Raw genomic sequence first — 15,171 nt, forward strand, 5'->3', positions numbered from 1 at the left:
TTAAATCCCATGAATCCACAGGGGCCAGGAACGGAGGGACAGCATGGGCTACTCCTTGAAGGAAGGTCTTAACCTGTGGCCGAGAAGATAACATCTTCTGAAAAAGGATAGAGAGTGCAGAAACCGGGCCCTTTAGGGAACTAAGAGCAAGGCCCGAATCCAGTCCTGCCTAAAGGAAGGCCAAGATGGAAGGCAGGGAAAAGGACATAGGTGAAACGCGGTTGGACTCACACCAACAGAAGTAAGCCTTCCAGGTACGATAGATCCTGGAAGACGAAGGCTTCCGAGCCTGGATGATGGTGTGAATCACCCGATCCGAAAGGCCAGACGCTCTTAGAACTGCGGTCTCAACAGCCACGCCATTAAAATGAGCGACCGAGAATCCGGGTGGCAGATCGGACCCAGATACTGCAGATAGGGTCTGTCTGGAAGGCGCCAGGGGGCGTCCGCGAGAAGATTGACAATCTCCGCAAACCAAGCTCTCCTGGGCCAATCCGGGGCGATCAGAATGACCGGCACCCCTTCCGCTTTGATCTTTTCAACAGCTTGGGAAGCAAGGGAAGGGGTGGGAACAGATAGGGCAGCAAGAACTGCGACCAAGGAATGGCCAGAGTGTCGACGTCCACTGCGAGAGGGTCGTGAGACCTGGATACGAACCGAGGAACCTTCCTGTTCATTCGGGACGCCGTGAGGTCCACATCTGGAGTCCCCCATCGAAGACAAATCTGATGGAAGACCTCCTGATACAAGGACCATTTCCCTGCCGCGAGACCCTTGCGTCTGAGGAAGTCGGCGGCCCACTTGTCCACACCGGGGATATGCACCGCGGATATCACCGTTGCCTCTGCCCAGAGTAGAATCTTTGATACCTCGGCCAGGGCCAAGGAGCTCAGAGTTTCCCCCCTGATGGTTGACATATGCCACCACAGTGGCATTGTCCGTCTGGATTCGGATTGGTAGACCCCTGAGAATCCTTTCCCAGTGACGAAGGGACAGAAAGATGGCCCGAATCTCGAGGACATTGATCAGCAGAGTTGACTCCTGCGCCGACCAACGACCCTGAACAGTCAGGTGTCGAAAAACCGCACCCCAGCCGAGCAGGCTGGCGTCAGTCGTCACCATTTGCCAGTGAACTGGAAGGAAGGACTTGCCCTAGGAGATGAGAGGGGAGGTCAGCCACCAGTTAAGAGACAGTTTGACCCAGGGAGAGAGTCGGATTGGACGATCCATGGAGAAGACAGACCTGTCCCAAAGAGACAAGATGGCTTGCTGAACAGGTCGCGAGTGAAATTGGGCGAAGGGAATCGCTCCAATGTTGCTACCATCCTCCCCAGAACCTTCATGGCCGATCGGAAGGAGGGAATCCGAGGACCCTGGAGCAAGCGTACGTCCCAACGAAGGATGGATTTCTTGTCTTTGGGAAGGAAGACTTTGGTCTGACGAGTGTTGAAGAGCATGCCCAGAAAAACAATGCACTGAGAAGCAGGGTAGATTTGATTCAAATCTAACTGATTTAAATCACGATTTAAATCACTAGTCAGGTAGAAACTTTGATTTAAATCAAGCCTTACTAACTGAATTTGACTCCGCAGAGGTCCCAGCCTCTTCTTCACGGCAAAAATGTTACAACATGAACAGAGTTGAGAAAAAGACCTTAATCCTATTGTTCTACAAACCTATGAATACAGAATCAACCCCTTCAGTGCCAAGTCCAAGAAGTTAGACAATAGGTTTTTGATTGTTTGGAGGGGAATAGATCTGCACAACACAAGAAGAATGTGAATCTAAGTGTGAGGAGGAGGAAGGGCAAGCAGACAAGAAAATGAAAGTGAAACTTTGAGCACAATACTGCAGCATAGCCACAGACAGACAAGTCTGGATCTGTTTGTGTGTACGATCTGAGGTTTATTACATTCTTTCCTTATAATGGCAGCAGGCCGTAAAAGAGACCCAGTTTGGGAATATTTTAATGAAGCTCCTTCACCTATCGGTAAGGCAGGCATGCGTGCAAAATGCAAACGATGCAAGGCCTGGTGGCGCGAATGAGGCAACATCATGAGAAGTGCGGTGATGAAGATGACTCATTCCCAAACTGGGTCTCTTTTACGGCCTGCTGCCATTATAAGGAAAGAATGTAATAAACCTCAGATCGTACACACAAACAGATCCAGACTTGTCTGTCTGTGGCTATGCTGCAGTATTGTGCTCAAAGTTTCATTTTCTTGTCTGCTTGCCCTTCCTCCTCCTCACACTTAGATTCACATTCTTCTAGTGTTGTGCAGATCTATTCCACTCCAAACAATCACAAACATTGTTTAACTTCTTGGACTTGGCACTGAAGGGGTTGATTCTGTATTGATAGGTTTGTAGAACAATAGGATTAAGGTCTTTTTCTCAACTCTGTTCATGTTGTAACATTTTTGCCATGAAGAAGAGGCTGGGACCTCTGCGGAGTCAAATTCAGTTTTGAGAACTGCGTAAGTAAAGCGAGCGTCTGTGATAATATAGGAGAATCCTACAGAAACCTCTGGAAGAGCATGGCATTGTGAATGTTACATATATACAGCATTTATTCTACCGAGTTAAACAACTCTGCTTTATCTCATGATGGAAGAACCTTTGGATGGTAAAATATTTTCCTCAAAAAGCAGTTTATTGAAAAAAATCCGATTTTTTTTTTTTTTTTTTAAATATTGATTTTTATCCACCCTGCTGAGAAGGAATAAGGCAGGACTTCTTCCGGTTGACCAGCCACCCAAAGCGGGCTAGGGTGTCGAGGATGATGGACAGACTTTTGTGAGCCTGAGAAAAAGACGGAGCCTTGATGAGAATGTCGTCGAGGTATGGAAACAGAACCAGGCCTCTGACCCTCAAGATGGCCATCAGCGCCACCATGATCTTCGTGAAAACCCTGGGAGCAGTTGCAAGCCGAACGGCAGGGCGACAAACTGAAAATGGTCCTGGAGCACCACAAAGCGCAGGAATCTGATGTCCTGGGAATATCGGAACATTGAGGTAGGCGTCCTGAATATCTATGGAACACAGAATTTCCTGAGCCTCCATGGAAGCAATTACTGAACGAAGGGATTCCATCCTGAAGTGATTCAGACAAACTCTCTTGTTCAGCAATTTGAGATCCAGAAAGGGACGAACCCTGCCGCCTTTTTTCGGTACCACAAAGATTTGAATAGGAACCTGTGAACTTTTCTTTTTCTGGGACGGGAACGATCACCCCCGGCTTTGAGGAGAGAAGCGATGGCTGCGAAGAAGCCCAGAACTAGAGTGGGGTCTCTTGGAGGTCGGGATTCGAAGAAACGATCCCGGGGTCGTGAAACGAACTCTATTTTGTAACCCGAGGATACAACTTCCCTGACCCATGCGTCCTCTACTGAGGAGATCCAGACGTCCCTGAAGAAGAGGAGACGGCCGCCCAGCCTGGGAAGTGGTCTGGGGTCTTGCCGAGAGTCATGCCGAGGTGGATCTTCCAGTCCTGGAGGATCTACCCTAGGAGTAGCAAGAACGCCAGGAAGGAGTGGGCCTAAGGGATACTGTGTTCTCTTGGCGTGCCTGTGGCCTCTGTTGCTGCTGGGAAAAGGAGTTTGACGCTGCGAAGCGACGAACAGGCTGAAAGGACCGAAATTGCCGTCTAGGAGGAGGGCGGTGAGGTTTAGTCTGTGGAAGAAGAGAACTTGTACCCCCGGTGGCATCCTTAATGATTTGGTCCAGCTTAGAAACAAAGACGTGAGCATTGAAAAGGCAGGCTGGTAAGGGACTTTTGGAAGACAAGTCCGCCTGCCAGGCCTTGAGTCAAATGGTCCGGCGGATGGCAACAGGATTGCTGGATGCCTGAGCCGCACAAGATGCGGCATCCAGAGAAGCGGAGACCAGGTATTCACCCGCGTGAGAAATCTGGTTGGCAAACTGCCAGCTGTCCGGGTGCAGCCCCGTCCAAGAACCCTCGACCGAGTTGTTTGACCCATTTGGATATGGATTTTGAAACCCACGTGGAAGCGAAAGCAGGGCATAGAGTAGCTGCAGCCACTTCAAAGGCTGACTTCGCAAAGGATTTTATGACTATCGTTAGAATCCATCAGAGATGCTCCGCTGGAAAGTGGGAGCACCGTGTTGGTGGAGAGCCTGGAAACTGGGGGATCCACCGAGGGAAAAACAGTCCAATTGGTGGCAAGTTCTGGAGAAAGGATATAAAACGCCAAGGCGTTTTCCCCTCTGAAAACATCTGGTCGGATTCTCTCTTTCTCTGTTCATAATCTCCTCGAATTCAGGGTGAGGAGCGAAAAACTTGAAAGGTGGTTTAGCCCGTCTAAACGAAACTGCCTGATCTGCGGGTTCCGTAGAGAAATCCTTAATGCCACAGGTTTGATTTAATCGCTCCGATGAGATTCTGAACCATATCCCTCATGGTAGCGATTTGGTTAGAATCCAGCTCCGAAATATCCTCCGAGGGCGCATCAGAGAACGCCTCGCCTGACTCAGGGGAGGAGGATCAGGAGGAAGCCGACCGCAGAGGAAGACCGTGTGGTGAGATAGAGCGAGAAGAGGACTCAGACCGGCATTCCAGTCTGGACCTTTGTTGCTTATAATGGAGGGCTCGGACGGAGGCTCCTGCGACCCGCTGGCAACTACGGGAGCCTGCAGGGGAAAAACGATCGAGCACGGACACCAGAGTTTGGGACACCAGAGTTAGATCCGCTACCGATTGTGGCAGAGAGGAAGCCCAGCCTGGGGTAGGGGTATCACTCAAGCGGAGCGGCCAGGGGATCCTGGGTGGTGGGCACGATCGGGTTGCTGCAGGCCTGAGAGTGGAGAGGACTGACCTGAGGGAAGTTTGCAGTTACAAGACGAACATGCAAAGTATTTGACTAAGGCAGATTAAGAAGAGGAAGAAGTAGGAGGACGAGAGCAGCCTCCTTTAGAGGAAGACATCTTGAAGGGTCCCTGAAGAAAATGCCAGAGGGTTAGGGGACAGGGGGGCAGAAGGGAGTGTCAGTCTGCAGTGCAGAGCTACTCACGGCAGACGAAAACGGATTCCAAGTGGCGGAAGCGGTCCGGCTTGCGGGACGGACCTCCGGTGAGAAGTAGCCCTTTAGGCAGGAAAGTGGTATGAGCTCCGAAGTTATCCCCTTTCAACAACAGCTGAAGACTGTGATAGACCAGTTTGAGAAAGATCATTCAGAGGAAAAGAGAAATTTCAGAGAGACAAAATTGACTATAGTAGGGGGCGTGCCTATAAATGGTCCCATCGAGGGAATAAACGTTTTGCCACCAGAGAGGTACAACAGACAACTACTTTGTTATCAAGAACAGACATGTCATCCAGTGATTTTTTATCCTCCGACCCCAGCGACGCAGAAGGCGCCGCCGGAGGGTCAGGAGAAAGAACAGACATCTACAAAAGGAAGAATCGCCCACAGAGAAATTGGTCCCCCACATTCAAGCGAGTAACCTGCCACAACAAGAGACAATAACTGGTTCAAGAAACATCTCGAATGGCGATTTACAAATCATAAATCTTTCAACTTATGAATTGTCTGATGTGGAGAGACGTGTCCTATCCAAGGGCTTGTCTTTTTCACCCATGAATAGACTCAAAAAATTCATTTTAATCAAGGATCTTTATCTTTTTTGTTGTCAACTAACATTTAAATTGTTGTACTATCAACCCTCTTCTAGAATCTTTTTCAGCTGGTGACAGACAAGTGTTTACAGATCTCCTTGAACTATTACAAGAAAATGAGGGCTCATCAACAGGGAACCATTTCTCCAGGCGATTACCTTCACAGGCCACCCCATAGTTTTCCCTTTTTCTGGCTGTTCAGATTTTTTTGGTAAGGTATATTCCGATATTAACCATCTGAAATTGGACCCACATAGGCACAATAATTTTAGTGAGGTTGAAAGAAGGGCTCTTGAGAACTTAAACAATAAAGACTTTGTAGTGCATGAGGCCGATAAAGGGGGCAATGTGGTTCTCTGGCCTCATGAATTGTATATGGGTGAAGTACTGCGTCAACTCCAGGAGGTTAGAATGTTGTGTGTTACCTTCTGACCCTACTGATTTTTTTAAGGATAAAATTGACCATCTCATCAACAGGGCCTTTCATGAGAACATTTTGACGAAAAAGGAAGTTCATTTCTTGACCTCGCCTTCACCATTATTCCAACGTTTTATGCACTTCCTAAAGTGCACAAGTCTCTCACTGCACCACCAGGTAGGCCCATTGTCTCTGGCATCGGCAGTCTCTTCGACTATCACTAACTTTTTTTTGTACGACACCCGCGCACCTGTTGATTAGCGCATCACATTTCTGGCCATTTCGGCGCCTTTATAGTTGCGACGAACACCTCTGTCCTTAATATATAAATTTATGCGTCTCCATACAGCGCATGCGCATGGATCAGGTCTGCTTTTGCCCGCACTATTCAGCTTCCAGCCGTCCTGGTTCTGGGGCCATTATAATGGCTGTATTCCTCTGACTGGCGCACGCGCAAGCAGGACTACAACTCAATATGACCTCTCTGATGCGTGCGCAGCCGAGATATCTGTTTAAGTGTTCGGCACCTGCGCACTAGGGTACGCGGACTTGATCAGCTGGCCACGTTTCCGAACATTTCGGCGCTCCTGCAGCTGATGCAAATCTCTGACTCCGGTATGTGTTTCCATTTGCATTTGTATATAAATAGACACCTGTGCTGTGCCACAGACATACTTTCTCTGCCCCTGACGAAGCCACCTTTGTGTGGTGATACGCGTTGGGCTTCGGTCCCCCCACCTCCCTCTCTCCTGCTCTACATTGTGGCTCCTGTTATCTGGTATAGGATCACCCAGCAGCCTGCAGGCTTCTACCATCTTGTGTAACATATTACTCTTCCCTATTTTCTTGTTTTCCCCTTGTTTGGTTCTGCATTGGTCGTGCTTTATGTTGACTATTTATCTGCCAGGGGTATATGTGTGAATTGTTTACATCTCATGTTTATTCATGTTCAAGGTTACAGTTCTTGGTGTGTTGGTATCTTTCCACCATTAAGGTACCGTCACACTCAGCAACTTTGCAACGAGAACGACAATGATCCGTGACGTTGCAGCGTCCTGGATAGTGATCTCGTTGTGTTTGACACGCAGCAGCGATCTGGATCCTGCTGTGCCATCGCTGGTCGGAGCTAGAAGTCCAGAACTTTATTTCGTCGTCAGGTCGGCGTGTATCGTCATGTTTGACATCAAAAGCAACGATGCCAGCAACGTTTTACATGGAGCTAACAACCAGCGAGAACGATAAGTGAGTCGCCGTTACGTCACTGGATCGCTCCTGCATCGTTCTGGAGTTGCCGTGTTTGACGTCTCTACAACGACCTAAACAGCGACGCTCCAGCAATCGGCTCGTTGTCTATATTGCTGCAGCGTCGCTGAGTGTGACGGTACCTTTAGCCTCCTTAGGCCTCATATTGCTACTGCAGGCTGGGTCGTTTGTTATGCCTCATGGTGGTTTTCTGAGACATAGAGGACATAGTTTATGTACTGGTTAATATTCTTTGTAATCACAACCTTAATGTTGATTATTTGCCATTTTGTTTGATTGATCGGGGAAGAAGGTGTAGGGGGGGGGGGGGTGTGGAGGAGCAGGGGGAAATTTACATCTAAGAGTACTGTTTTTATATTTATATTGTAGGTCTGTGTGCACTTTTTTCTAAATAAAAATAATTTCATTATATTATGGTGGTCTCCCTATCAGCGCATTTTTTTTTTTTTGTGTATTTACCAGTTTCTCTGTATGCTGTGGGATTGATCCCGTTCCAGTATTTGATGTTTGTTTCATGTGCCCTCCACACTTTGCAAATATATGGTATGAGCTCCTGCCGCAATCCGAAAAGGTGGGAACCGAATGACCCCGAGATGTGGCGCCAAACAGCGGTACAGAGTAGAGAGGACTCGTGCACTCAGGAGTCCCAAAATGGTGCCGGTGGGCGAAGAAAAAGGTGGTGACCACTGTGGGAGATTGTCGGGCGGGAGAAAAGCCCGCCCGATCAAAGACTGAAGTGGGTGGAGTCACAGCACCGGAAATAGGCCCGGGCAGAAACCGGGGCCTAAATTAGAGGCCGGCGACCGCGAGTGCAAGACCGCGGCGCCGGAACCGTGCCTCGCAGGTAGGAAGCGGCGCGGCAGCCTGCCAAGGCTGCCGCGCTGGAACAATGGCATCGCAGCCGCTGAGAGCGGCTGGAAGAGAGCGGCCGCAGGGGCTCGAAGCGGCGCGCCGGCCTGCCAAGGCCGCTGCGCTGGCACAGATGGCAGGCCAGCCGCTAAGGGCGGCCGGAACTGCGCGGTCGCAGGGGCAAGAAGTTGCACGGTAGCCTGTAAAGGCCGCCGCGTCGGAACAGGAGGCAGAACGGCCGCAGCCACGGAAGCGGCGCAGCAGACAGAAAGAAGCGCGGCCGCCGCACGACAACGCGATCCCAGCCCGTGCGGCTGAAAAAGGCCCCTACATCTGCGTGCAGCTGCCCGCATGCAACAGGCGGTGACCAGTGAGATCCCCTCAATAAAGCGCCCCATTTGAAGATCTGGGATGGGATGGAATGGGGAAAACATTCACCTTAAACATCCCACGCCGTTACTAACCTGAAGAGGAATGAGACGTCCAGGGAGCAGATGGACGTCCTCATTTCCGCAACCGAAAGGCTCTGGTGGGCGAGAGGGTAGGGGACGGATGCAGGACCGGATTTCTGAGCACGCTTGTGTGCTAGGATCTTGGTCCTGCTGAGGGATCTATGAGGATATGGGGTGGCAGTAGACGCTGTACTCACAGTCCGTATTGTGGGATTACAGGTGTGACTGTTCACCCTGTATCCCTCCGGAAAACCTGTAAGAAAACGACGCACATTGAGGTAGATAAGGGTCTAATAAAAGACCCGTGTCCACCTCCTACTGACACTAAGCTAATCTGAAGTACATAATGCCAGTTGGTGGGGTGTACACTGCAGAGGAGGAGCTAACTTTTTTTGTGCAGTGTCAGCCTCCTAGTGGCAGCAGCATACACCCATGGTTCCTGTGTCCCCCAATGAGAGGCGATAGAGAAACATGGGGGCGACACTCCATGTGCTGGTCTGTTGAAGGAGCAGGGAGATCGGTGCCCTTTAAGAGACTCTTCGCCTCTAAAAATCAGCCTAGGCATGGCATCCCATGTCGCAGGAGAGGATACTTCGAGGCAACACTCCACATGCTCGCCTGTTGTTGGTTTGGGGAGATTGGAGCCTTCATCCAGGTAAAAAAAAAAAATCTTAAAAATTAAAATAAAGAAAAAAAAAAGCTTTTGGTCTGAATAGCAGACCAGTGTGCCTCCTATGGACACACTAAGTAAGAACTGGTTCTCTAGAAGCCAGCATGAGGGTGTATACTGCAGGGGAGAAGCTAAATTTCTTTGTATTAACTTAGTGTCAGCCTCCTAGTGGCAACAGCATACACCCATGGTCCTGTGTCCCCCCAATGAGGCGAAAGAAAGTTATTTTTCTTCTGTTGCAGGTCGGGTTGGGGGCAGTATAGAATGCTGCATATCAGTCCTGAAAGGTGATGGCCGTATCAAACCTAGTGACAGGTTCAGTTTAAGTTTTAGAAGACCCTAAAGAAAAACCCAGTTGGTCTGCAAGCAGAGAACTCACATACTGCACACCAAAAACACATCTGTCTTCAGCAGTTTATCCAGGAAATGAATTTTTTTCTTCTAATTCTCCCTCTAGCGAAGGTCTTTGTGGAGATAGATATATAGATAAATATATATGTACCCCAACAAAAACAAGTGAGACATCCCTGCAAACATGGCTGCTATTCAGCGACTTACAATGGGGAAAGTCATACCTTTTCTTCAAGTAATGAAATATCATTTGTCAGCTTTTCCACTCTATGCTTCTGCTGCTGAAGTTCTTCTTGAGCCTTTAGAAGATCATCTTGGATTTCTGTAGACTGAAGGGTGAAAAATGCCATTAAACCTCATTCCTATAAAAAGATGGAAACAGCCACTCTTAAAATCAGGCAACCTATACTAAAAGTGGGGAGTTTAGATGCACTTCTAATGAACCCTTCAACTAAGAAGGGCATGTTTTGATTCAGTAACTCGAATGGCTACAGGTATAGTCCAGATTTACATAATTGAGGATTATGTGAGGTTTTTTGCCTAGACTCCTATACGCCCTGTGAGGCAGTGATGTCAATCGTATACTGTACAACAGTTAGGTGACCCCAGGTTCTACATAGAAACATACTGAACCCACAGGAGAGCTTTGTAATTACAACCACAGATGTGGTTACAATGTAAAATAAGAATGAGTGTGGACTTGGTCAAGCTATTTGATGATGAAACCACTAAATCTAATGGTCACTGCTCCCTGCGAATTCTCCTGGATCTCTCTGCAGCATTCGACACTGTAGATCATCAGCTCCTCCTTACTATGCTCCGCTCCATCGGCCTCAAGGATACCGTTCTCTCCTGGTTCTCCTCCTATCTCTCTGACAGCTCCTTCACCATCTTTTGCTGGCTCCTCCTCCTCCTCCTCATCTTCTCCTAAAGGTACCGTCACATTTAGCGACGCTGCAGCGATATAGACAACGATGCCGATCACTGCAGCGTCGCTGTTTAGGTCGTTGTGTGGTCGCTGGAGAGCTGTCACATAGACCACTCTCCAGCGACCAACGATGCCGAAATCCCCGGGTAACCAGGGTAAACATTGGGTTACTAAGCGCGGCCCTGCGCTTAGTAACCCGATATTTACCCTGGTTACCAGTGAACACATCGCTGGATCGGCGTCACACACGCCGATTCAGCGATGACAGCGGGTGATCAGCGATTAAAAAAAAAAAAGGTCCTGATCACTCCCAGCGACCAACGATCTCCCAGCAGGGGACTGATCGTTGGTCGCTGTCACGCATAATGATTTCGTTAACGATATCGTTGCTACGTCACAAAAAGCAACGATATCGTTAACGAAATCGTTATGTGTGAAGGTACCTTTACTGTTGGGGTTCCTCAAGGATCAGTCCTAGGCACCATCCTCTTCTCTTTGTTTGACCAATAGGGGCAGTAAACAATCAGTAGATTTGGTTTTCAGCACCATCTCTACCTTGATGACACACAATTATACACTTCTCCAGATATCACGCCTGCCTTTTTAGAAAACACCAGTAATTGTCAACTCCTTGTGTTTCCTCCCTCTACTAACCTACCTATGACCGACATTGCCATTTCCATGTGTGGTTCCACCATTACTCCCAAGCTACATGCCCGCTGCCTTGGGGGGGTCATACTTTATTCCAAGCTTTCATTCACCCCCCACATCCGATCACTGGCTCGCTCTTGTTACCTGCATCTCAAAAACATTTCTAGAATGCGGCCTTTTCTTACTTTCGACTCTGGACGAGAATGAATGATAGCAACAGTAAGAGTTTTTCCAGACTATTGTAATTCTCTACTAATCAGTCACCCTCTTACCAAACTCTCCCCGCTCCAATCTGTCTTTAATGCTGCAGCGAGGATAATATTCCTCAACAACCGTTACACCGATGCCTCTACCTTGTGCCAGTCATTACACTGGTTACCCATCCACTCCAGAATCCAGTACAAACTTATTACCCTCACCCACAAAGCACTCCATGGCTCAGTACCACCCTACATCTCCTCCCTGGTCTCAGTCTACCATCCTACCCGTACCCTGCGTTCTGCTAATGACCTCAGGTTAGCATCCTCAATAATCAGAACCTCCCACTCCCGTCTCCAAGACTTCACAAGTGCTGTGCCAATTCTTTGCAATGCACTACCCAGGTTAATACGATTAATCCCCACAATTTTAAGTGTGCCATAAAAACACTTGTTCAGACTGGCCTACCGTCTCAACACATTAATCTAACTATCCCCGTGTTGCCCATTCAAAATTTTTACCATAACCAGGTTCCTCTCATCATGTTCTCATACACTTTATACAGTTAATAGCCCTCTGTGTCTGTACTGTTACATACTTAGGCTGATAACCGCTTCATGCAGCATTACATTAACACCCGATTTTTACACACTGGCTAGTCCGACTAACTAAAGCAATTGTTACCATCCACCTTTTGGGTCTCCCCTTTTCCTCATAGATAGTAAGCTTGCGAGCAGGGCCCTCATTCCTCTTGGTATCGGTTTTGATCTATGTGTTTATTGTTGTGCTGTAATGTCTATTGTACGTACAAGTCCCCTCTAAAATGTAAAGTGCTGCGGAATATGTTGGCGCTATAGAAATAAAAATTAATAATAATAATAAATAATTATTATAAGTCAGATTTAGGACAACAGGACATGGGCTTTTATTTTTGAAGAGATCTGTAGGAAGGTAGTGGGACAGGTCTCTCACTCCGCTTTGGGTCTTGGAGTGGCCCATGTCCACAATTTCCATTTAAACTTTCAGGTAAAGGATGGGTGTGTGTGTTGGTTTGCAAGAAGCAGAGCAAAAGTTTGTGTATGCCTGCCTCTGAAATTGAACACAGACCTGATCCAGAGACTAGAGCAAAGCCATTACCGCACCCGTGAGTCAAACGGTGGTGCAGTTGCTAACAGATTGATATGGACGTTCTGGCTGTGAACTTGATGATAATGTTTGGATTTATTTTGCAAGTTGGTAAATAAAGACATTTAAGTTGAACTTTCTTGCTTCACTGTCTCATTACCGCACAAACGTGAAAGCCGCTGCCTTACACATGGTGGAGAATGCGGCCAGTGTGAATTGATGCATACTCCAAAGAAAACCGCATGTCTGATTAAACCGGCTATGCTGCAACTCAGGCCCGCAGAGAAGAAGGAACTACTGAAGTAGCTGATCCTCAAAGTACAGCACAAGTTTCAGCAGCAACAGCAGACTGACAACCCAATTCTACAACCTCTCTCTGCGAGAGATGCCCCCCACCACCCAGAAGCCCAGGACAAGGGCAGGTAGGCCCCAAGGAAGATTAGTCCGAAGGACGATATGGAAGCCTTGCTCACTGTGTTAGAGAGAAAAGCGGAGCGGTACAGTTAGCTGATCTCCCAGTGGGCTGAAGTCGTGGCCCCCTTCCTGATGGAGATGCCTATTTTGACCGCACCCAGGAGGATACCCAAGACTATGGGAAGCTCATAAAAGGCGAGATCCTTGCCCAGATGGTGGTTAATACTCATGAATGGGCAGAGAGTATTCCAGTGTGGAGGCCCGACCCGCTAGGTCTTAAACATATGACTTGTTGAATTTAGTAAAAAAAAAAAAAAATATATATAAATAAATGGTTCTAGACCGAGACCTTTAGTCCAGCCCAGATGGTAGAGAGGGTAATCACTTTAAGAGGATAAAACTTTGGGAGTGCTTCTTTATCTATTACAATCATATTATACAGCACTGTGTACTTACAGTTGCTTATTTTGCCTCTACCCAGCTAATTCTTTTCTCTGCTCTAGAAGGGCAAAATGAGCAACTGTAAGTACACAGTGCTATATAACATGATGATTGCAATATAGTAAGAGGATAAAAATGCTGATGGGAGGAGTGCTTCTTTAAAAAAACAACAATGAATTGGGGCCCATGTTTTCATGCAAAACTAAATGAATGTGCCCTTGGAAGTAAAGTGTGAGGTGGCACTTTCATTGCTTTTCAGGTGATATATTAGTGTGGGAGCATAACTTGATTTTACTCTACTAGTCGTGGGGAGAGGGGGTGTTTATGTCAAGTGTGAAAATTGTCCTGGTAGCAAAACGGTTAAAGCAACATTGCAATAAGTTTAGCTTCATTTTGTCCTTTACCAGTTTTTGCAATTCTTCATTTCTCAGCTCCATTTTGTTCCGCTCCTCGGACGCAGCTTTCAGTTGTGCAGTTAGGTCAGATATTTTTTGGCCAGCTTCAGATCCCTCTTTTTCACACTTATCCAGAGCCAATTTTTTGGTCTCTATTTCATTGTGAAGATCTTCCCGTTCTAATAGCAGTTTCTCCTTCGACAGCTCAATAAGCTCTCGCTCACTATTTGCTTCCTTCAAAAGCAAAACTGTTTCCCGCAATTGGTTCTCAACTGAAGCCAACTGGTAGAGAAAAAAAACAAATAAAACAGACAAAAATGCTACATCATATCTGTGGAATATGAACAGAAAATATAGTATTGATACCAACACCATACCTTTTGTTCTAAAGATGTAGTTTTACATGTTAGCTCTTCTACCATCTGTATCTGCTGCTGAAGATCGTCTTGTGCCTTTCTAAGATCATCCCGAGTTTCTATAGACTAAGGAAGAAGACACAAGACGACTCAGAAACTGCTCACAATTCATAAGGCAACTTGCTGTAATTAAAGGCACCATGTCAAGATCGTTTGCCTCATTAAATAAACACTACTAATTCATAGGAGCTCAGGAGGTTACTGAACATAATGCAGAAATACAAAATCTGTATAGCTTCATATCTTATGGAGGTAGTTTATCATTGGTATACGACATCCCTCAGGCAGAGACGCGTAATCCCAAGGCAGGTCCATCTGCATCCCGCACGTGTAATCGCATGGCCTCAGCTTCATGGGTGTGCTGCACATACACGTGAGCTCTTCAGAGTTGCCTTGAGATTACGTATTTCAGCCAGAAAGGGGAAACCACATCTGTAGTATTTGAAGAAAATAATGCAAAACACACAAAGAAATGCATATAGGTGCATAATCAGAAAGGTTATCCCCATAATATAAACTAGCAGGGGACATTTAGTGGGGTAAAAACTGCCGACAGGTTGCAGTGATTGGAAGAATCATCCTTAATTATTAATGAACTGTACAATGTCACAAGCTCCTGAGGCAGCGATATTAAAACGCTTACACAAAGTTTAAAAATAAACAAACCACCACAAGTAACAAACCCCCCAACCTTTTAATAAGAGATCATTCAAAAACCAATACTTGCCATTTGTACATTCTCTCCAAGGTCTTCCTTCAGTTGGTCCCTTTCTGACTGCAGACTCTGAATTGTGACCCTCAGCTCATTGCTTTCATTTGTCATCATTTCCATGTGTTGCTGAAGATGGAGAAGCTTTTCCTCAATCTTTGATTTCTCATTACTCAAGAATGCAAACTGCGCTTCCATGTCTTGCAAGTTGCCATCTTCAGTGTTCTGCAACATTTTTTAATAAAAAAGGTATAAA

General features: G+C 47.1%; 1 protein-coding gene across 2 annotated transcripts in view; it reads right to left on the reverse strand.

The window, feature by feature from the left end:
* CENPE (centromere protein E) overlaps nucleotides 1–15,171 on the reverse strand; it is a 206,619-nt gene that overhangs the window by 87,432 nt on the left and 104,016 nt on the right. For both annotated transcript variants that reach the window (XM_069743668.1, XM_069743664.1), the window contains exons 34-37: nucleotides 14,934–15,140; nucleotides 14,168–14,272; nucleotides 13,800–14,072; nucleotides 9,863–9,967 (exon numbers count right to left, since the gene is read on the reverse strand). In XM_069743668.1, the coding sequence (XP_069599769.1) occupies nucleotides 9,863–9,967; nucleotides 13,800–14,072; nucleotides 14,168–14,272; nucleotides 14,934–15,140 (690 nt within the window). The remainder of the gene's footprint in view (nucleotides 1–9,862; nucleotides 9,968–13,799; nucleotides 14,073–14,167; nucleotides 14,273–14,933; nucleotides 15,141–15,171) is intronic.

The sequence above is a fragment of the Ranitomeya imitator genome, chromosome 1 (genome assembly GCF_032444005.1).
Source record: "Ranitomeya imitator isolate aRanImi1 chromosome 1, aRanImi1.pri, whole genome shotgun sequence".
Classification (NCBI taxonomy): Eukaryota; Metazoa; Chordata; class Amphibia; order Anura; family Dendrobatidae; genus Ranitomeya; species Ranitomeya imitator.